We start from the raw sequence: 21,943 nt of genomic DNA on the forward strand, positions 1-21,943 counted from the left end.
CTCTGTGTTCAGTAGTGTCTATTCAATACATGGAACAGTAATATTATTTCCTTCAAATCTCACCCCTTCTACTTCCCAGTCAAGACCATATAAATTGTAATATTTACCGAACATATACTACAAATTAGGAATATTAGGAATGAATTTTTTCAATCTTGATTCTCCAGCTGTTTTTATAAATGAAATCTCCGATTCCTTATTCCTTTTTCCTCTATAGACTTTCTTCCATTATGTACTTTTAAAATATTTACAATGCAGACCACCAAATAGTTTCAGGTTTCTTGGGGGTTGGTGGATGGGAGTTCCTCCAGGATTCTCAATGGTCGCACAGTTTGCTTAGAAATGTGGCACAATCTGGCTGTCTGCACCTTAGTCTTGTTTTTTTTTTTTCAATATTATTTCCTTCTTTCTCTGTCTCCTCTATTGCTGTTCCTGTTTTCTGTTTCTTTTCTTTTGTTTTTCATCTTTCTCTCACTAGCTGAAGCCTACTTGTGCTACAGTATCTCTTCTGATCAATTCAGGCATTACTAGCCAGCTCCCATCAAGCAGAGGAATTCTCATTCATGAAACTGCTCTGCCTAATAGGTGTTCCAAAGTAATGCCTGGATCTCAGAAGAAAGGGATGCCGTGTGTGGATACCAGATTCTGTTGTTACTAACAAGTTCCATGTACTTCAAAAGGCAATATTTCCTATGATGTAAGACTCCATTTTTTAAACTATGCAGAATTCTCTAAAGAATTGACTTGTGAAGCCTTTGGAATTTCCTGAGAGTTTCTGTTTACATTTTTGGTGCTAGACTGGGAAGCTCGGATAGACAGTCATGGAAGGGTATTTTACGTGGACCATGTGAATCGGACCACAACGTGGCAGCGTCCTACCACAGCAGCAACGCCAGATGGAATACGCAGATCTGGATCAATCCAGCAGATGGAGCAACTTAACCGGCGGTGGGTGATTCTTAATTTAACTCACCCCTCCCCCATCTCACCTATTAACACCAAAAACAAAATAAAAATAACAATTAAATCATACAAGAGCATAAATGAAGCAGTTTTTCCACAGTAAGAAATTATTTCTGCATCTCATTCTTAATCTTATTGTTTCTGGTCATTTTGTTTTTGGCCTCCATAATTAGAAGTGAGTAATTTAATCAGCCACCATGTTCAAAGTGTGGCAGTACATGCTGGCACATTGGCCCTGTTCAACCATGGTATTCCTTTCCTTCCTTCTGGGCAGCTGATGGAGGTGAGCACTCCTTAAAGGGGTCATTTTGTTAAATTGCGCAGGTGTTAACTGGCAAATATGTGCATAAGTTACACTAGTTTTCAAAGCAGGCTTACTTGCATAAGTCTGCTTAGAAAATTCTTCAAGCAAAAGTACCTGCACACAATTACCCCTGCTATTTGCTGAGATAATTTACACTCATACTTTGTAAAATCAAAAGGTACGTGCAGACGTTTTAACTCCGGTCAGACTTTAGCACCTGGAACGCCTCTGCCCTATGGAGATAATTCTGTAAAGGATTTACGCATGTAAGCGAGCTTTTGAAAATCAGTACGATATATGCTACTTGTACGCGCATAACTCCTTTGAAAATTCCTGCTTGGGTGGCAGGGGAGCCACCTCCCACGTTGGGGCCTGTGCAGCTCAGCTCCAGCTCCTCCCTGCTTCAGCATCTGCAGGGCCGCTGTCCAGGGTCCTGCAGACTTCCTCTTCCTGCCTTTCCCTAGGTGCGGGGCTGCGCCTCTCTGCACTTCTTAAAGGGCCAGTGAGGGAGTGAGCCCTGGATGATGTCATTTCTGGATCCACCTCCAGCCCTACAAAATGGCTGTGCCATCATTTCATCACTGCCTTCTCAAGGAGCAAGAACCTTCCTGGAGCTTGTTCTCCTGGAGCTGGTGGTCTGAGGACCCTCGTCTCTGCTCCTGCTGGTAGTCATCATCTTCTTGGGATCCTTCTTTGTTCCTGGTCTCTTCTCTGGATGTTCTATGTTCCGGTCTCTCCTGATGTGTCCAGTGTTCCAGCTTTCCTTGATGTTCCAGAGTTCCCGACATCCTTTGTCTTAGATGTTCCTGATGTCTTCGTCCAGATGTCCTCAGCTTCGCTCTGACCTGTCCCTCGTGGTCTGCGACCAGCCCAGCTGGGTTGAGTAGGGCGCAGTGGCCCAGTGGTCCGCGACCACCCCCGCTGGGATGTGTAGGGTGCTGGTGGGCCTTTAACATGAAATGTAAGTATTTACACGCATAAGCTCGTGCTGGGGTCCCCTGCCACATAACTTTACTACTGCTATGGATGGCGTGTAAGTAAAAACATTTAAAAAAATAGGCTAATCAGTGGGATTTTAAGGGTTGATGCTAACAGGGGGAAAGGGAGGCTATTTAACTAAGGGGGTTAAGAACTCCTATCCATTACCTGGTCGAAGTGGGAACAAACTGGGGAAACTGGTAATAGCGCTGGCATGTGTCCCTTATAAAATTCCCCCCACTTACGAGTTAGAGGCGAAATTTGCATGCACATACATGCATCCATATAAAATTGTGCACACATGTACACTCAATCACCCTATTTTATACCATGTGCACATGAGCCAGCGTACATGTGCACATGTGTGCCAGCGCGGATGTTTAAAAATTACCATCACAGTTTTTAAATATTTACCGGTATTTATTTTCTTTAGATTTTACTCACACTTTTTCATTGGTAACTCAAGGAGAATAACGTTCAAGGACAGAAGGTTTTCTCTATCGTCAGAGGGCTTACAATCTAAGGTCCTGATTTAATAAGGCTTTTTCCCATTCTCTGTTTATGGAAAAAAAAGCTTAGTAAATCAGGGTCTAACAAGCCGATGCAATAGTATGCACTCAGCCAAGCGCACTTGTTAACCCGTGATTAGATGTGCATTTTGAACGCATGTCCACAACCCCTTATACTATAAGGGGATTAGCGCATCCAAAACATGAGTCCAACCTCCCCCCCCACCCCCTCCCCACCCCCACAAAGCCAATAGCGATCATCACATGTAAATTCATGTTGATGAGGCTATTAGCTATTCTCCCCTGATGCAAAAAAAAAAAAAAACTGTGCACCCGATGAGCATATTTTTACTCTCCAAAATTAACGCCTGCCAGGGAGCAGGCATTAATTTTTGAGCAGCCCAAAAAGTGTACAGAAAAGCAGAAAATACTGGTTTTACTTCCCCCGACTTAATATCGTGGCGATATTAAGTTGGAGGAACCAAAAGGAGGAGAACGTTTAAAAAAACAAAAAGCCTGCTGGTAGCCAGGTTAGAAAAAGGGCCGCTCAATTAAGAGCATCCATTTTCCTAAGCTTTGGCTGTGCACAGGTTAGGAAAACGGGCGGTAGTAAAATTGAGCATCCATTTTCCTAACCCGCTGACATCCAACTCTCCTGGGTGCCCGCTGCCGAGGAGATGCTAGGGGTGCACAATTCCCCCTTAGTGCCTCCCTTTTACCACGGCAGCTAGTTTAAATGTTAAATCCAGTGCCCTGGAGAGGTCGATCAGCGTGCGTTAGGAGAGCGAGCGCGCAACCATGAGCACCCGTTTTCCTCATGCCAGTACCGCAAAGGCCTGTAAGTTTGTATCTGAATATAATTAAAGTTGCATAAGATGTACCAAAGTTTGATCTATAACTCTACATTGACTGAAATGCCATTTCTCACATTTGCTTGTTAGACCAATACCAGATTTGCCAGGAAGCTTTTTCTGGTCTAGGGATGTGACTGGAGTACCTTTTCTCTAAGACACTTTCTTAGGCCCCTTCTAAGAACATAAGAACATAAGAGCATGCCATACTGGGTCAGACCAAGGGTCCATCAAACCCAGCATCCTGTTTCCAACAGTGGCCAATCCAGGCCATAAGAACCTGGCAAGTACCCAAAAACTAAGTCTATTCCATGTTACCGTTGCTAGTAATAGCAGTGGCTATTTTCTAAGTCAACTTAATTAATAGCAGGTAATGGACTTCTCCTCCAAGAACTTATCCAATCCTTTTTTAAACGCAGCTATACTAACTGCACTAATCACATCCTCTGGCAACAAATTCCAGAGTTTAATTGTGCGTTGAGTAAAAAAGAACTTTCTCCGATTAGTTTTAAATGTGCCACATGCTAACTTCATGGAGTGCCCCCTAGTCTTTCTATTATCCGAAAGAATAAATAACCGATTCACATCCACCCATTCTAGACTTCTCATGATTTTAAACACCGCTATCATATCCCCCCTCAGCCGTCTGTTCTCCAAGCTGAAAAGTCCTAACCTCTTTAGACTTTCCTCATAGGGGAGCTGTTCCATTCCCCTTATCATTTTGGTAGCCCTTCTCTGTACCTTCTCCATCACAATTATATCTTTTTTGAGATGCAGCGACCAGTATTATACACAATATTCAAGGTGTGGTCTCAGCATGGAGTGATACAGAGGCATTATGACATTTTCCATTTTATTTACCATTCCCTTTCTAATAATTCCCAACATTCTGTTTGCTTTTTTGACTGCCACAGCACACTGAATCGACGATTTCAATGTGTTATCCACTATGACGCCTAGATCTCTTTCTTGGGTTGTAGCACCTAATATGGAACCTAACATTGTGTAACTATAACATGGGTTATTTTTCCCTATATGCATCACCTTGCACTTATCCACATTAAATTTCATCTGCCATTTGGATGCCCAATTTTTCAGTCTCACAAGGTCTTCCTGCAATTTATCACAATCTGCTTGTGATTTAACTACTCTGAACAATTTTGTATCATCTGCAAATTTGATTATCTCACTCGTCGTATTTCTTTCCAGATCATTTATAAATATATTGAAAAGTAAGGGTCCCAATACAGATCCCTGAGGCACTCCATTGCTCACTCCCTTCCACTGAGAAAATTGTCCATTTAATCCTACTCTCTTTTTCCTGTCTTTTAGCCAGTTTGCAATCCACGAAAGGACATCGCCACCTATCCCATGACTTTTTACTTTTCCTAGAAGCCTCTCATGAGGAACTTTGTCAAATGCCTTCTGAAAATCCAAGTATACTATATCTACCAGTTCACCTTTATCCACATGTTTATTAACTCCTTCAAAAAATTGAAGCAGATTTGTGATGCAAGACTTGCCTTGGATAAAGCCATGCTGACTTTGTTCCATTAAACCATGTCTTTCTATATGTTCTGTGATTTTGATGTTTAGAACACTTTCCACTATTTTTCCTGGCACTGAAGTCAGCTAACCGGTCTGTAATTTCCCAGATTGCTCCTGGAGCCCTTTTAAAATATTGGGGTTACATTAGCTATCCTCCAATCTTTAGGTACAATGGATGATTTTAATGATAGGTTACAAATGTTTACTAATAGGTCTGAAATTTCATTTTTTAGTTGCTTCAGAACTCTGGGGTGTATACCATCCGGTCCAGGTGATTTACTACTCTTCAGTTTGTCAATAGGCCTACCACATCTTCTAGGTTCACCGTGATTTGATTCAGTCCATCTGAATCATTACCCATGAAAACCTTCTCCAGTACAGGTACCTCCCCAACATCCTCTTCAGTAAACACCGAAGCAAAGAAATCATTTAATCTTTCCGCGATGGCCTTATCTTCTCTAAGTGCCCCTTTAACCCCTCGATGATCTAACGGTCCAACTGACTCCCTCACAGGTTTTGGATATATTTTTTAAAGTTTTTACTCTGAGTTTTTGCCTCTACGGCCATCTTCTTTTCAAATTCTCTCTTAGCCTGTCTTATCAATGTCTTACATTTAACTTGCCAACATTTATGCAATATCCTATTTTCTTCTGTTGGATCCTTCTTCCAATTTTTGAATGAAGATCTTTTGGCTAAAATAGCTTCTTTCACCTCCCCTTTTAACCATGCCGGTAATCGTTTTGCCTTCTTTTCACCTTTCTTAATGTGTGGAATACATCTGGACTGTGCTTCTAGAATGGTATTTTTTTTAACAATGACCATGTCTTTTGCACACTTTTTACTTTTGTAGCTGCGCCTTTCAGTTTTTTTCTAACAATTTTTCTCATTTTATCAAAGTTTCCCTTTTGAAAGTTTAGCACGAGAGCCATGGATTTGCTTACTGTCCCCCTTCCAGTCATTAATTCAAATTTGATCATATTATGATCACTATTGCCAAGCGGCCCCACCACCGTTACCTCTCTCACCAAATCCTGTGCTCCACTGAGAATTAGATCTAAAATTCTAGATACAGAAAGACACAGGCACATACTTCACACAATGAGGACAACTTTTGATATATTTTGTAAAGCAGGGCAGTGAATACAATTTTCCACATTTTCAAGAATGGATTTATGTGTGTATATCTGACTGCAAGTGTGAATTTATATACTCTTATGTACCACATGCTTATATGCGTAACCCTTTTCTTTGACATGGCATATTCTCCCATGGCACACAAAAATCATTCCTACTGGAACTGTCTTTGCGGTTTATTGTCTCCCTCCTGCTTGTCCCCAGCAGTGAGGCCTTTCTGTAGGGGGAATCTAAAGTATTAAACAAGCCCAGCCCTGCTTAGCTTCCAAGATGAAACAAGATCAGCACATTCAGGGTGGCATGACCATAGGCTGAAGCAGAGGGCTCAGGTGGTGGTGTGATTCTCTCAGCAAAATGTATCTGTAAAGCAGTTGATGTGCTATGGTGTGGTAGGAACTGGGAATGATGAGATGGACACAGGAATGGGTGTTCAAAGAATATTTTACTGATTTTGTTCAGAAAGTTAATTAAATGTCCAGTCATCAAAACTTCAGTTACAGCTAGTTGTCCTTTTTTCTCTGTGTAAGAGACCAGCTCTCAGGTTCCTTAACCACTTCTCACCACTATTTCTCTGAGTGAGGGAGAGGCCCAGTCTCTGGGGTATCCCTACTCTGGGGACGATGCAAACGCACTGTTAACCTGCAGTCGGACGCGGGTAGAATAGGCGCTAATCAATCCTGTAATGCAATAAGGGGATTAGCGCATATTCAACGCGCATCCAACGCGGAATGAATCTAATAGCGATCATCACATGCAAATGCATGTGAATGAGGCTATTAGGCACTCTCTCCCGATGCAAAAAAAAAAATGTGCATCTCAGACACACAATTAACTGTCATCTATTAACGCCTGCCTGGAGCAGGCGTTAGTAGCTGTGCGTATAAAAAAAAGTACAGAAAAGCAGAAAAAACTGCTTTTCTGTACTGCCTCCTACTTAATATTGTTGTGATATTAAGTAGGATGAAAAAGAAAAGAAATAAAAGTAAAAAAAAAAATTGACAGTCGGACTGTTCAGCGCCCGCTTTCTATGTGACTTTATTGCATCTGTGACTTTATTGCATCTGTGAGGGGTTCCCCAAGCATCACAGAAAGATCTTACCTAAGGTTCTGTCGCAGCCTGTGACCTGCTTCCTTTTGGTGTGGAGATCCCTCTGTGAGTCTCCAGTATCTTTCTCCTCCTTCCTGCTGTCTGGGACCTCTCAGAAGGAAAGGTCTGATATCCCACTTCAGGACTGAGCTGTTATAGCCCCAGCCCCAACTGAGGAGGGGGTGGCAAAAACCTCCGAAGAAACAAAACCCAACCAAAATCCTCTAATGGCCAAAGATCTCCTTTGGAGTGAGCAATGTCATTTTATGTACGTAAAAGGCATTTGAAAATGCTACGGTAGTATGTTACATGTAAGTGCTTAAATCCTTTGAAAATTACCTCCACAGTGTGTGACGTGTGAGAGGAGGAATTAAAAATGTGATTTCAAGGAAAATTATGCTTAGAATATGATATAAGACATGGTAGGCACATTTTATAGGTTAATGTGAGCATTAGTTAGGCCAAGTGTTTATCAAAGGTAGGCATCACAGTCTCATACCTGAAAAGTAGTTCTGTCCCTTTAAAAATTCCTTATGTCAATAAAAAAATCATTTTGACAAAAAAAAAAAAAATGAGTCTAGCTTGGGAATCTTTAGACTGTTTTTACGGGGAGGCAGTTGAAAATATTTTGGGGATGTTTTTTGGTAGTCAGGTAGGTTTGTTACTGTTAGTTTTCCTATTTTCTCTAAGCTTATTAAGAAAAAAAACCCAAAGAAAACCATATTTAAAAAGTTAAGGAGGCAGTATTCCATGTACAGGGAGGCATGTGTCCCAAAGCATGTCAAAAAGTGGAATTTATTTTAGCTTTCACAAAACTAACTTTAATCAGAAGTTTGCTAGTATTTTATGGGAATATTTAATGGTGAAATTAAAAAGAACAGTGTTCCTTTGTATGCAATTTACTTTGTGTAAACTTTTCCAGCAGGGTTTCCCTACCAGTTACGATATTGAGATGTAGATTACAGTTATCCTCGGCACAAAAGCCCCTGAAGGTAGTATAAAGAATACTTTTTGCTGCCCTAGGTTCTCATGGGAGGTGTTAAAATTGTAGGCCGTGGAAGAGTGGCACGTTAACTACCTCCATAACTTCTGCATATAGTAAAATAACAGAAAAAATAGTGTAGAAAATGGTAGAAAGCAAAGATCTAAGATGGATAAGGCTATGGAAAATAATAAAATATTGTGTTTGAATTGTTAATGGGGCACGGTTGCTATCATTCCCTTTCAGTTCCTGTATTTATTACCCTTTCTGTGAGGTTCTTCTAGACATGAAACTCATTGACCAAAACTATTTTTACCCAAGACTACCTCAGGCAAGTTTGCAGCGAGGCATACTAGAACTCATTATGAATTTACCCTCCTATAGCTGCTAATTTCGGCAACTTGTTTACCCCTGATGCTTTCTTTGCTCAGCTCTACTAGTGAATGTTGTAGGAGTTTCCAAGAAAGGAGTTGGAGAAAGCTTTATACTGCACCCCACTCAGCAGGAGATTCTCTTTATGAGCAATCTATAGATGACTGCAAATAAATAAATACATACATTTTTTTACTTTCAAGTAAACATGGTAGTCTTGGCAAGTTTTACCGTAGTTCATAGACTTCAGTAAAGTGCCTTAGATCCCTGGTTTCCAACCCAGTCCTTGGAATCCACCCAGTCAGTCTGGTTTTCAGATTATCCAAAGTGAATATGTATAAAATAGATTTGCTCTGGATTTCAGTTGCTTTCATAGGCTTTTGTATAATCCATAGGCTTCATAAACTTATGATAGGATCTATAGAATTTAATGAGTCCCATTGATTTCATTTGGCTTCCTAGGACTCAATGGACTTCATCTCTGAAATATAATTAGGCTTCCTTTTTGCAAAAAATCAAGGTAAAGTTTTTACAAATTTTTAGTGGATACCTGATGACTAAAATACATATATTTGAGGTAATACTTTTTTTCCTTAGAAATACAATAGGGGGGGGGGGGGGGGGGGGAGAGAGAGCACCAGTCGAGTGGCACGCATAGTAGTCAACTATTTATACCGCTAGAGGAGGGCCAGTTAGTAACTCTAGGTGAGGTTTTGGTGGTGGTCTAGGGTTTTGGGGCCAGTTTTACATGCACGGTGAGACGTACGAACAGCACAGTACATATCAGTGAAAACTGGATTTGATTTGGAATGAGGAAAGTTCACACAAAGATGAGATTTCTACAATATTCTCTCACTCTTGCTTGATAATTCCCTGGTAGAGAGTTCATCAAGCTAGGGTGAGAGTACATTGTAGAAATTTCATCTATGTGTTACTTTCCTCACTCCAAATTATGTGAGGTTGGCTCATAAATAAATAAATAAAAGATTATGTGAGGTTGGCTCAACCCGTCGCATGGAGAAAATTTGAAAAGTTGTGAGACTTCCTGTTCAGGATTATTGTGGAACTACATTTTTCATTACTTTTAGTAACTATTACGGATCGGTGTGTGGGTACCGATGAGTTAGTGGATGATTCAGTACAATGGAGAATTGAGCTCCCGTGTGAGAAGGGATTGAAAGAATGAATTGTGTTAAGATCAACCCCTGAAGAAGCTTAATTGCGAAACAAGGTCCTTGTCGGGGACTGAACACACAATATTCATTGAACACAGTGGGAGTGTTAACAACTGTTGAGGATTCAAAGAATTGTATTAAAAAAAGATATTGATGCTGGAGATGTGTAGAAATACTGTTTGAAGGCTCATTTATCTAATACTCTTGTACTGTATTTTTTGTTAAATATATTTTTTTGTTAAATATGTTTATGGGAAATGTGCAATATAATGGGTAATTTTAAGTAAGGTATGTATGGTGTGAATGAATGGGTAATATGTATTTTATGGGATCATGTGTAATGTATATTTATGAATAGTTTGGGAGTTTTGGGGTATCCACACGATGTTAAAAGATTGTTTAAAAAGTGAATAAAATTGAAAGAAATTAAGAAAAATTTAATTAGTTTATACATTATTCTTATTATATATGCCTTTGATGGTATGATGTTTAAAATATCTTGATAATAAGATTGATGATGTTCTAAGAAAGTGGGTTAGCTGTTTAAATAATTACAATCAGCAACAGAGTATGTTTCATAGAAAAAATACATTTACGTCCTTATCTGATGTTAGGCAGTGCTAAATCCACCAGACTATTCTTTCAATCTTTTCTAGGCCCTAAGTTTGAAAAAGGATGTGGAGAATTTAGAGAGAATCTAGTGCAAAGCAACACAAAATATTAGATGCCTAAAGAATATGAACTATGTTGAAAAGTTTCATGATTGGTTGGGTTTATTTTGCCTGAAAAAAAACAAGATGGAAGTCTCCAGAAGGGAGGGGATGTTGTAATGGAAGTAGCAATTGGTTATTTTCCATCATGTTGAGGAAAGGGCAAGAAGTAATGGTCTTATGTTATAGCAGGGGAGATCTAGGTTAGACACAAGGAAGAAATAGAGAGGATCGTGTTCAAAGGTAACTTTTCAGACGGGGGGCGGCAATGTTCAATTATATATGTATATTTTTTGTCCAGCTCCTGGCATGTCTGGCATTGCTTTGACAGCAATGCTGAATGTGCCAGGAGCTGAACAATTGAACTGAACTCCCTCCCTGCAGTGATTGGGGGTTTGGGGGGGTTCCGGGTGGAGTTGGGAAAATTCTGGTTGGGGTTAGAGGGGAAGAAGAGGGGGAGGGAGGTCCTACCTTAAAATTATATTTTGTGAATTTGGGGAGGTGGAGGCTTTTGGGGCCTATAGGCCCTGCTATGTTTTTGGCATATCTTGGGAAGCTTGGAGTGGGGGAGAAAGAATCTTCCTGTAATGGGCAATATTTATTTCACTGGAGTGGAAGTGGTGGGGCATCAGGACAGCAAGCCTGCTATTTTGTTCTTTTTAAGTTGCAATCTCTACTTAATTGGCCATATTCTTTGAGGTGAAAGTTATCCTGATATATATATATATATATATATATATATATATATATATATATATATATATATATATATATACTTGAATAACTTTGAAACCTAACCAGCAACAATTAAAACATAACTGGTTAGATTTCAAATTTATCTAGCTACATATACCTGGATAACTTGTTTCAAGGGTATTCACTGGGACGTTTATCCCACTGAATATCCCTGATAATTTATCTGGCTAACTTTAGCTGGATAAGTTATCCTTTATCTGTATATTTAAATATTGATCTCCATGTGCTTAAAAAAGGAGTGGCTTTAAAAAAAATACAATTGACCAAAATCAATGTTTCCATTGCATTCAAAATACAAGGTATCAAAACATCCAGAGGACCATTGCAACTGAAAGACCAGAGGAGGATGCTATTAGTCACCGGAGTGAGAGGCCTCCTGGGAGCACAGGAGATTCTGACATGGATCTTTCACAGCCAAACTCAGGTATGAACAAGAATTTATGGCTGCAAGGAAACACTGTACTTTTTCTTTTTCTTTTTTTTTTAACTATTTTCAGAATTTTTACAATTTACAAGTCAAACAAAAAAAGTCATCCAGAACATGAATAACAAAAGGAAACAGAAAACAATAAGGAAAAGCAGATATGATTAGAAATGTTATCCTATAAGACCACAATATAGGGGCCTATGTAGTTAATATAGAAATAAGACAAAGCACAATATTAATCAGTGTAACTCATTATCATTATTGGAATTGCAACATTAAGGAAGAACAGGAGATGGTCTTTCATGATTTTGAAGAAAACCTTCCAACTGATCAGGATCAAAAAAATAAAACTGTTGGAACCCATTTTTATAATACACTTACAAGAAAATTGTAAAAGAAATGGTGCCCTAATACTTGTTGCTTTTTAACCAAATATACCTTCCATCTCAGTTGGGTCGCTTTAGTGACTTCAGGAAATAAAGCCAATTGTTGACCAAGAAAACTCTTGTTAGGAAAATGGAAAAACATTTTCATGGTCCATACACGGTCATGTTCCATAACAAATACTATAAGTAGGATAGCAGTGCCCTGTACTTCAATCTGGGATTCTTGTAATAAAACTGTCAACTTTTCTAACGCATAAACATGTAATAAAGATTGACCATTGACATTCCCACTTGGTTTGAAAGGTAGATAAAAGGCCAAAATCATGAGGAACCTCAATATAAAATCTCCTTAACAATTCAATTGGACAGACACTAGAGGATTTAGGAAAATTAAGTATTCTCAAATTCAGTATCCTAGTTATTCTCAAGGGCTTCCAATTTATGTTGTATAATATCCTGACCTTTAATCAAAGACAAATCAGAATTTCCCAAGAGATTCATACTGTTTCTCTAAAGAGGAAATACATTCAGTATTATTTTTGATCACTTGGTCCTGTCCAGATACTTGAGTTTGGACTTGTGCAACAATTGAATTAACATTACCTATTTTAGACACCAAACACTATTCTAAACCTTTAATAGCAATCAAAAGTGTTTCCAATGTTATCTGTGGAGGAGTCTCAAGAGCTGAAACTGCAGAAACAGTTCCCAAAGATAGGTTTGCCAGAGTCTCATTAATGTTCCCAGCCTGTTCTTGAGATTTCTATGAAAGCAAGTTCCCCCACCTCAGAGACAGAGCTCTGAACACCTTGAGGTTGTGGAGGTACCTCCAAAGGACTTGCTGAAGCCAACAGAATTCAAAAGAGGTGGCAGGCGAGAATCAGGGCTGAGGGAGATGGAGTTCCCCAATGTAGCGGCATGAGACACCATGACAAGCTGAATAGACCCTGAAGGAGTACTGGTGCTAAAAGACTCATAAAACCTTCAATTGACGGCTGAGAAAGTGTGGAAGGCCCTGCAGACATTGGTAGGGGAAGGCAAACAGTTCCTTTCCTTTTTTTTTTTTAACCATTTGACCAGAAGGAGCAGTAGATAAGGAAAGAAAAAAAAAACAGAAGAGAGGGAAAGAATCTTAGTTTGAGAGTAAGTCCAAACTTCATAGAAGAAAATTCAAATTCAAAGCCTTGCGCTCGGCTTCGGCGATGCGCAGGCGGTGACAGGGCGCTGCTGAAGAGGTGCTCTAATGGCTCCACCTGACGTCTCAAGAAGATGAGGTCAGAAGCTGGGCTCCCAGGGAGAAACCACCACCGCCGCAAGGCCGAGGAGGAAGGGAATTCCAGAGAATGTTCCGGGGCTCAGTCAAAGCCAGCAACAGTCCCTCTCTCTCTCTGCGGGGCCCGCCTGTACTCTTTCTTAAAAAATGTGAAGTTTGACCATTATGTTGGATTTCCAAAAACATGTAGATATTTGAAAACACAGATACATAGAATGTTTTATCACAATGTAACTGAATTCTCTGGCTATAAAGCATTAATCTTGTATCCCATTATCTTAGGCTACCTGCCAGATAGACAAAAAACAGTGTGGTGATGTCCTAAAGAAGGTTTAAAAATAACCTCCTTGTGCAGTGCCAACCATTTCTACAAAACTCCTCCCTGTCATGAAAAATTAGATTAGCACAGAGCAAAGGAAGTCACATCATATTTTAGAATGGACATCAGCATGGCTGTGATTAAGGAAGAATGCACCTGGGTACAGACTTTTTTTATTCTGTTAAACAGGGTAATAGGGATGGTCTACAGCCATCAAAGAGTCCCAGCTAAGGCGTTTCCGTGATCACGAGAGGATACCAAGTTTCCCAGCTGTTCTTTGCCTTTCATATGCAAAGAACAAGACAGCCTCACAGGTTACAGAATACTACCTCTGCCTCCAAACCTGCAGGTGTACTAAGTAAAAGGAATGGCATGCTTTATATCTCAGGGCCCAAGTTAGGCATTTTCTGGGTTTTCAAGTCCCAGTGAGGTAATTCTTGCGCTGTGTCTGGAGGTCCATTTTCAGCTACTTTTACGCTGAGGGCCCAGTTCAGACAGTAGTGCCAGACTGCACAGTACCAGCCTCCACATAAATGTAGCCAGGTTAGAGTTGCCAGCTGGCTCCATTTATTTGCAAACCAGTTTGATCTAATTCTTGCCTTAGCTCCACTGCACAATGGTCTGGTCATTTTGAGCCCCCTAGGACAAGCATAAGTACGCATCCATGCATAGAATAGGCTTAATACCAGGGCTGGAGCAACCTTGCTTGAAGAAAATGGAATCGGTTTGGCCACCATAAGCCAGATTCTTGCATATGAATGCATCGGGCAAGGTGAGATTTCTTCCTAGATTGGGCACTAAGAGAAGTTTGTCCATCTGTGAGAGATATCACTTTGGAAATGGCATTTCTTAAACAGCATACACGACAAATAGCTTTCAGGAGGCCCTGCTGGGACTGAAGAAAAATTATTGTTTACTAAAAGTAACATTTTGGCTTAAGGCAGAAAAGTTATTGTCTGATACTCTCAAAATAAAAAAAAAACATGGCAGAATGTTGGCACTGAGGTGAAATAATCAGAGTGAATGTAACAGTACTAATCCCCAAGAGAAAAAAAAGCTTCAAATTGTTACTGATGTAGGGTAAGTAGAAGGAGCCAGAGCAATGTTTGAGTGGTAGGCAAAGCCACATTTTCGTCAGGATTATCAAACATTCATGTTTTCCTCGACATATCCTCTTCTTGTATTCTTTGGGGGGAATGTCCAGACCAGGTTTCAGGAGCCATCCATTACCATGGCAAAAGGAGGGAAGCATCCCTGCGGCGCAGCCAAACCCATACGTGGCTGCGAACCTGCTGGCTCTGACCTGACTTTGGGTCTTCGGAAGCCCCAGGCTCTCTCTTCAGGGTGGTAGGAGAGTTGCTTGTTCCACCCCTTCCTCCTTGCTGTGCCCTGACTATGTTATCATGCTGCCAGCCTGAGCTTTGAATCGCATGTATAAGGGCACAGCAGCAGCAACAGTGCAGGGAGATCAGGGCAAGCTAAAGGCGAAGGAGTGTACAAGAGCACATCGTGCTCTAATGCCGCCATGCTAAAATGCTTCTGATTCATCGGGAGACCCTCCCGTCCTCAGCTTATTCTTTTTTTTACGCCAAGAGTTAAAGTAAGAACAGGGAGGAAAGAAAAAAAATCAGGAGAGAGTGAGAGATTACTGCTGCAGAGGAGAAGGAAAATGGGCCGGAGAATGAGAAGGGGGCTGGTGGGCTACGGAGAATAAAGGCGGCTCAGGCTGGGGAGGGAGAGGGAGAGGGAACAAGAGGTAGGAAGGAGAGAGAGCGAGGAAGCATACTCTGGAAAAAAGTACAGCATGAAAGACTGTCACTGAGAGTTTCTGGATTAGCTGAAACAAGGCCAAGGGATCGTGGCTTCTCTTCCCAGCTCCTTGCCTTTGGCTAGCCTAGGCCTAGACAACTTAGCATGAGTTGATGGAGAGAGGAGCAAGAGGCAAAATGAAAATTTGGGGGCGGAGGGGGAGCACAGCAAACAAAGATGAGTAGGGTTAGGGTTGCTAGGGAAAACGTGTGGGGATTATGGAGGGAAAAGTGAATGGGGAGACACAGAAGGAAGATGTATGGGGAGGAGTATAGGTGTCAGACTGTGTCAGGGAGTATCACGAGGAGAAACCTGGAAGGGCAGGCCTCCCCCTCCACAAGAGAGAGAGAGAGAGAGTGAGCTGGGTGGGCCTAGAAAGGAGAGAGAAATTGAACAGGGGCACATGGGACTGAATGAATGATGATCAGGTAGAGGTAGGCTAGATATGAGTTTAAAAATTGTGACCTGTAAAAATAAATGCCACCCTTCATCCGGGGATTTTCCCACAGGCAGGATTTATCTGATTACAGAATTGAGGAAGGGGGTGTGTGTGGAAATGGCTGTCTCAGTCTTTTGGGGACTTTTGCCATTTTTTGTTCAGGTTTCAAACGTTTTTATGTTATTAAAATATATGTTCCCAATCTGATAATCCCTGCCTGTGGGGAAATTCCCTTATTGAGGACACGGTTTACAAGCAAGAAGGTAAATCTGGATTTCCGACCTTTCGCACATCAAAACCAGATAAACCTGACAAAACAATCTCAGGGCGAATCATGTCCATGAGGTTCCAGGTGGGACTGAGGCCTGTAACAGTCACCTTGCAGCTAGGAGGAGGGAGGGAGGGAGGCACGATCAAGGAAAGCGCTAGCAAGAAAAGGAAAGGGATGAGGAAGCTGGGACCCCCAACCAGAAGAAAGAGAAGAGGGAGGCAGAAGTTATCAGTGGCAAAACCGCGGAGAGACAAGGGGACGGAGAGGGTCCCACCTAGCCCAGCACCAGCAGGAGAGGAGGTCTAATTAACATTTGTATTAAAATGGATTTACATTTCATTTGTTTCTGCATCCTAGTTTTCTCTTTGTTTTGTCTGGGAAGTGCCCTCATCCGGTAACTCTGCATTTTCTCAAGGAGGTAAAAACTATGCAGTTGGGGGCTGATCTAAGCACAGAACAGAAAGATCTGCAAGTTTCCCTTTTTTTTTATTCTTTTCGCGACCAGATTTTCTTTGTAATCTCCTTTGCTTTGGTGCAGAGTTGAGAAGAGAAGGCTCCCTGTCTCCTGTGAACTCTCAGAAAATCACCTTGTTGCTGCAGTCTCCAGCTGTTAAGTTCATCACCAACCCAGAGTTCTTCACGGTGCTGCATGCAAACTATGTAAGAAGAAATTGACTTTTAAGGCATGATCAGACAAAAGCAAACAGAGCCTAAATCTTAAAATGCTGAGCCCATGCAAAGTGGACATCCCATCATCAGTGAGTGCCCCAGGTTTTTGGGCGATGCATTGCTAGGCACAGTTAAGTATTTCTGCAGGTTTAGTATTATATCAGGGAGGAGCTCAACTCAGTCCATATGGGCCCCCCAGCCAGTCGGGTTTTCAGGATATCCCTAAGGAATGTGCATGAGAAATATTTGCATACACAGGAGTAGTGCGTGCACCTAAATCTTATGCATATTCCTTAGGGATATCCTGAAACCCAACTGGCTGAGGGGCCCCCAAGGACCAGTGTGAACACCCCTGGATTGTATGGCCAGTTTGCACTGAATTTTAAATATTCTGTAATTAGCTATAAGTTTCTCCTAAGGCATTTTGTTTGCGTGTACCTGTTCTGCTCCCATTATCTTGTTCATGCTCAAAAATCAGGCCTATAGTATCTGGTCATCAGCAGCGGCAGACTGATTATCCCCTGCTACTGTATCTTTAGGCATGTGGGCAGCCAGCTGTCCCTACGCTCCAAAATTGTGGCTGGGGGAGATGTCCCCCTCCAGTGATGCACACTGGTCTCTGCGCACAGCTGCAGCTCACTTTCGCTCCCACCTCCACCCCCACCCTCCAAGCCTCCCCTTCCTAACAGCCCTGCACAAAGACAATTGCCTACTCTGCCTGTTGTTAAGTCTGCCCCCTGGACTTCGGTCTCTACTCTGCAGAATTTCAGAACTACAGAAATATCTGTATATCTGAAGAGCTTCATCCTGTAGCATTCTCTCTCATGCTGCAGAACAAGTTATCGGGCCGGGGAAAGTATGCATGGAAATATCCGTGTACACATTTACCCCCTGTAAACGTGCAAGCCTATGCCCCGCTAAGGTACACACAGTCCCACTGATTTTCAGAGTGGCTTACGCACGCAAGTCCGCTTTCAAAATAGGTCTGAAATCAAGTGCACGCGGACTTCAGTCCTAAGCGCACTGTTGTAAAATTGGGCTCACTAAATTTAGCTGTTAAGGTTTATGTAGCCCTTCTAGCCAAAGCATGTTTGGTAGAAATGAAAGTGGTGTAAATTACAGTTATAAATACAGGCCAAAGTCAACATGTTTACACTGAAATTAGGTTCCAGTTCATAGTTGTGGCAAGAATGGCAAACAGTCTAGAGCCATACAGGATTTCTATAGTAAAACCGCAAAAACCACTGACACATTTTTTTAAATTTGTTCCCTTCCCCTATAAAATATAGGACTTTTCTCAAACTTTTAGCGTTCACCTACAAATGCATTCAGAACTTTGTTCCTAATTACTTTTCCTGTCTGACTTCCTCGTTCTCTTTACTCCCAATCACATGCCCTCGTCTGCGATCCCCCTACCAGGCAGTCTACATCTAGTGTTTGTGCTTTCTGTTACCTTGGTCCAACCCCATGAAATAGGCCTCCCTCAAACATCCAGGAAACCCTGTCTCGCTGGACTTCCTGTGATTACCTAAAAGCCAGTCTATGCCAATTAGCTTATTTGAAACTGCTAGCATTCATTTCTGATTGTTCATTTCATTTATCACATAACTTTATACCATTTCTGTATTAAACTGTATATCCCATTTTTGTAAGGTGCTCTGGTCAGGCCACCAAATGAAAACAATAATAATAATAATAATAATATTAACGGCATTCAAAAAACGTGAAGTTTTTTGGATGGGTTTTTTGCTATCGATGACTCTTATTTTCATTTCTGCACCCCCCTCACCCCCACCCCCCCAGAGTGCCTATCGAGTTTTTACCAACAGCACCTGCCTGAAGCACATGATTCTGAAGATCCGCAGGGATGCGCGGAATTTTGAGCGCTACCAGCACAACAGGGACCTGGTGAATTTCCTCAACATGTTTGCAGACACCAGAGTGGAGCTACCACGGGGCTGGGAGATCAAAACCGATCAACAGGGCAAGGTAAGAGCAGGGGTAGAAATTAAAAAAAAAAACAAAAACGGCTTCTGCATCCTGGGCCTACTCCATGCCTTACTCAGCGCCGCTTATGAAATTGAGGTGTCATTGGCTGTCACGTGGGGACAGCCCAGGGGTTGTTCTTTAACTGTCCCCAACCTTCATTGGCTTAAGCATCACCGTAGCATTCCCCTTCTAAGGAGCAGAGACCCTGCCTCCCTCAGCCCACCAGTATGTCACTGAAGCACGATTACTGTGACTTTTGATTTCCAGCTCTCCCAGAGCCTGCCAGCTCAAGAGAGTGGGACCCCATGTCTTCTGTACGGTACTACCTCTGCAGCACTATACAAGCACTTTTAAAATAGAATATTTTATTTTGTTTTTGCGACTTTTGCTGCTCTGGGTAAATTGGAAAGCTGAACTTGAACAAAAGCCCTGATAATTATTAGGTATTATAACCTGTACATATTGCATAAAGTGAGAATAATAACACAGTAGATGATGGCAGATAAAAAACCAATTGGCCCATCCAGTCTACTCTGGTCCACACGGCTCATGATATATCCATTCCTAATCTAACACTCAGCACTCTCCCCCTCCCTCCCAACTCTGCACCATGTCTTACTACCAAGCTTTGTGGGAATGTAAACAGTTATTAAAACTAGTGAGGCTGTTGCCCAAACACCCAGCTGCCTAGGTTCTTGTAGCCTTGCTGGACTCTACCCAGCCATCACCAGCTTGTCCGAAGTGACCCGGTTGGTGCACAGAAATATGACCTCCCTCCACCTCCCACAGAAAGTTAAATACAACTGAACTTCAGGAGACTCTACTAGGTTTACTTTTTAAGATACAAATGAGTGCCGCTGTCTCTTTATTGCTTATAAATATATATTGTTATTTTTATTGCAGTCCTTTTTTGTTGATCACAATAGCCGTGCGACTACATTCATTGATCCCAGAATTCCTCTTCAAAATGGCCGACTGCCTAATCATTTGACCCACAGGCAGCATCTTCAGCGACTTCGTAGCTACAGTGCTGGAGAGGTAATAATACTGTTAGTAACATAACAGCCCAGTGCAGCTCTTCCTTGGATTCTGCATGGGATGTGTCAAATGGCAAACCATATTGTCTGTATATGACAAAGACATGCAACCTAGAATAGCCAGTGATTGCTGATATTAGGGCTTAAATCTCAGCCCTTCCCCCCCCCCCCCCCCCCCAGATCCTGCTGTGTCCTGGAGCTGGATGAATCTGGACTTCAGAGTACTAAAGTCTTCATGCAGAGGAGTAGGTGAATGCAAGCGGCGCAATCAAACAGAAGAAAATACATCTGTTTTTACTGAAGAAAAGTGCATTTGTACTGCTGCTGCTGCTTTTTAAAGCCGGCCCATGACTTATCTCTGAATGTTGTGTGAGACAGAGAGAAACACGTGGGCTGGCTGCAGGAAGCAGCAGTGATGCCAGGGTGCAGTGCTCTTCGGTGAAAAGAAATGCCCTTGCTTCTGTGCAATCCTGGCTCTCATGGGTGAATGAGCCTAGGCTGAGAGGAAGGTAATGGGAGGGAGTCTGTGTTGGTAGGGGAGAGGAAGTGTGTACGGGTCAAGTGATGGGAGAGTAGATGAGCCTGGGCTCCAGTTGTGCACTGAGTGGAGGAGAAGGGAAGTATCTGTGCTGGGTGGGCAGAGAGGGAATGTACCTGGGCTGGGGGGAGGGGAGAGGGGATGTTTCTGAGACGAATGGGCAGAGAGCAGAATATGTCTGGGCTGACTGGTGGGAGAGGAAGCGGGTTTGTGTTTGATGGGAGGAATAAGTGCATGTGTGCTGAATGGAAGGCCAAAGTGAGTCCACTCTGCCATTTAGTGGATGATGATGGAGAGGACTGGAGAGATGGGCAGGACCCGGAAGAGTGAAAAAAAAAGGATGGAGTTGGGGGGTTGGGGGGCTGGCGAGACTGGACAAGATGATAAAACATGCATTCAGCTAGGAGAAGAGAGTGTCAGGAGAGACGGCAGGGAAAGGGAGAGAGACATCTGAGAGGTAGAATGGGGACAAGGAAGGGAAAAGTGTGAGGAGATGGGCAGCTGGGAAGGGAGGGACGAGAGGGACACTGGGGAGCAAGATGAGTGACAATTTGGGGAAGAGAGAGAACTTCAGAGGAAAGAGTAACTGGGGGAAAAGATTTAGAGAGAGAGGTTCACAAAAATAGAAAGAAGAGATTAAAAGTAAAATGAAAATTAAGAACAGAAAGAAGGAAGGAACTGAAAAAAACAATAAACATTTAATATGAGAGAAAAAAAAGAAAGCTAGAGAAAATGCATTGAAGAAAACAACAAAGAAATCAAAAGCAGACACAAAGGCTAGAGAAAAGTTTTATTTCTGAAATTGCAGATTTTAATTGTTTTGCTGCATTTTTTATAGGTTTTTTTGCCAGTAGAATTGGTAACCATAAATCATGTGAAGAAGGGGCCTATGTGATTTCCAAGGTTCATGCACAAAAGTAGCTTTAGATAATTCTTTCATTGCTCCAATAAAAAGTTTCACAACCTGCAAGGAATCCAGTTTTCTCCAGGACTACTCTGGCCACTGGATTTCTCTATTAGTCTTAGATCAGTGAAAGCCAACATGTGGATCAGGAGTCACATGTGGCACATCAGGGCTCTTAGGATGGCTTTTTTTACAGCTCAAAATTTTTAAAACTTTCCAGAACCAAATGGAACTAAGATGTCCCTTAGGTTAAAAAGCATGGAACAGTTATGTGACACAACACTTGCAACCTTTTTTATGTATATTTTTTAGTAAATAGATAATAATTTTGCATTTTTTTTATTGAACGTGTGGCCTTTTTTTTTTGCTTCTATGTGATTTGTTTGAGTATATTTTTTAATAATATAGTCCCTTTATTACCCATAATTTTGACTTTACACTGGACCTATAAAGCACTTGCTAGCCAATATGATCAGCCAACTATTTTTTTTATGATAAGCAGTAATTATTTTG

General features: G+C 41.6%; 1 protein-coding gene across 1 annotated transcript in view; it reads left to right on the plus strand.

Annotated features, from left to right (window-relative positions):
• Positions 1 to 21,943, plus strand: part of HECW1 (HECT, C2 and WW domain containing E3 ubiquitin protein ligase 1) — a 327,850-nt gene that overhangs the window by 192,457 nt on the left and 113,450 nt on the right. The window contains exons 10-14 of the mRNA XM_029589548.1: positions 798 to 948; positions 11,669 to 11,793; positions 16,832 to 16,953; positions 18,766 to 18,951; positions 19,855 to 19,989. Coding sequence (XP_029445408.1) covers positions 798 to 948; positions 11,669 to 11,793; positions 16,832 to 16,953; positions 18,766 to 18,951; positions 19,855 to 19,989 — 719 coding nt within the window. The remainder of the gene's footprint in view (positions 1 to 797; positions 949 to 11,668; positions 11,794 to 16,831; positions 16,954 to 18,765; positions 18,952 to 19,854; positions 19,990 to 21,943) is intronic.

Source organism: Rhinatrema bivittatum, chromosome 2 (assembly GCF_901001135.1).
Source record: "Rhinatrema bivittatum chromosome 2, aRhiBiv1.1, whole genome shotgun sequence".
In the NCBI taxonomy this organism is placed as follows: Eukaryota; Metazoa; Chordata; class Amphibia; order Gymnophiona; family Rhinatrematidae; genus Rhinatrema; species Rhinatrema bivittatum.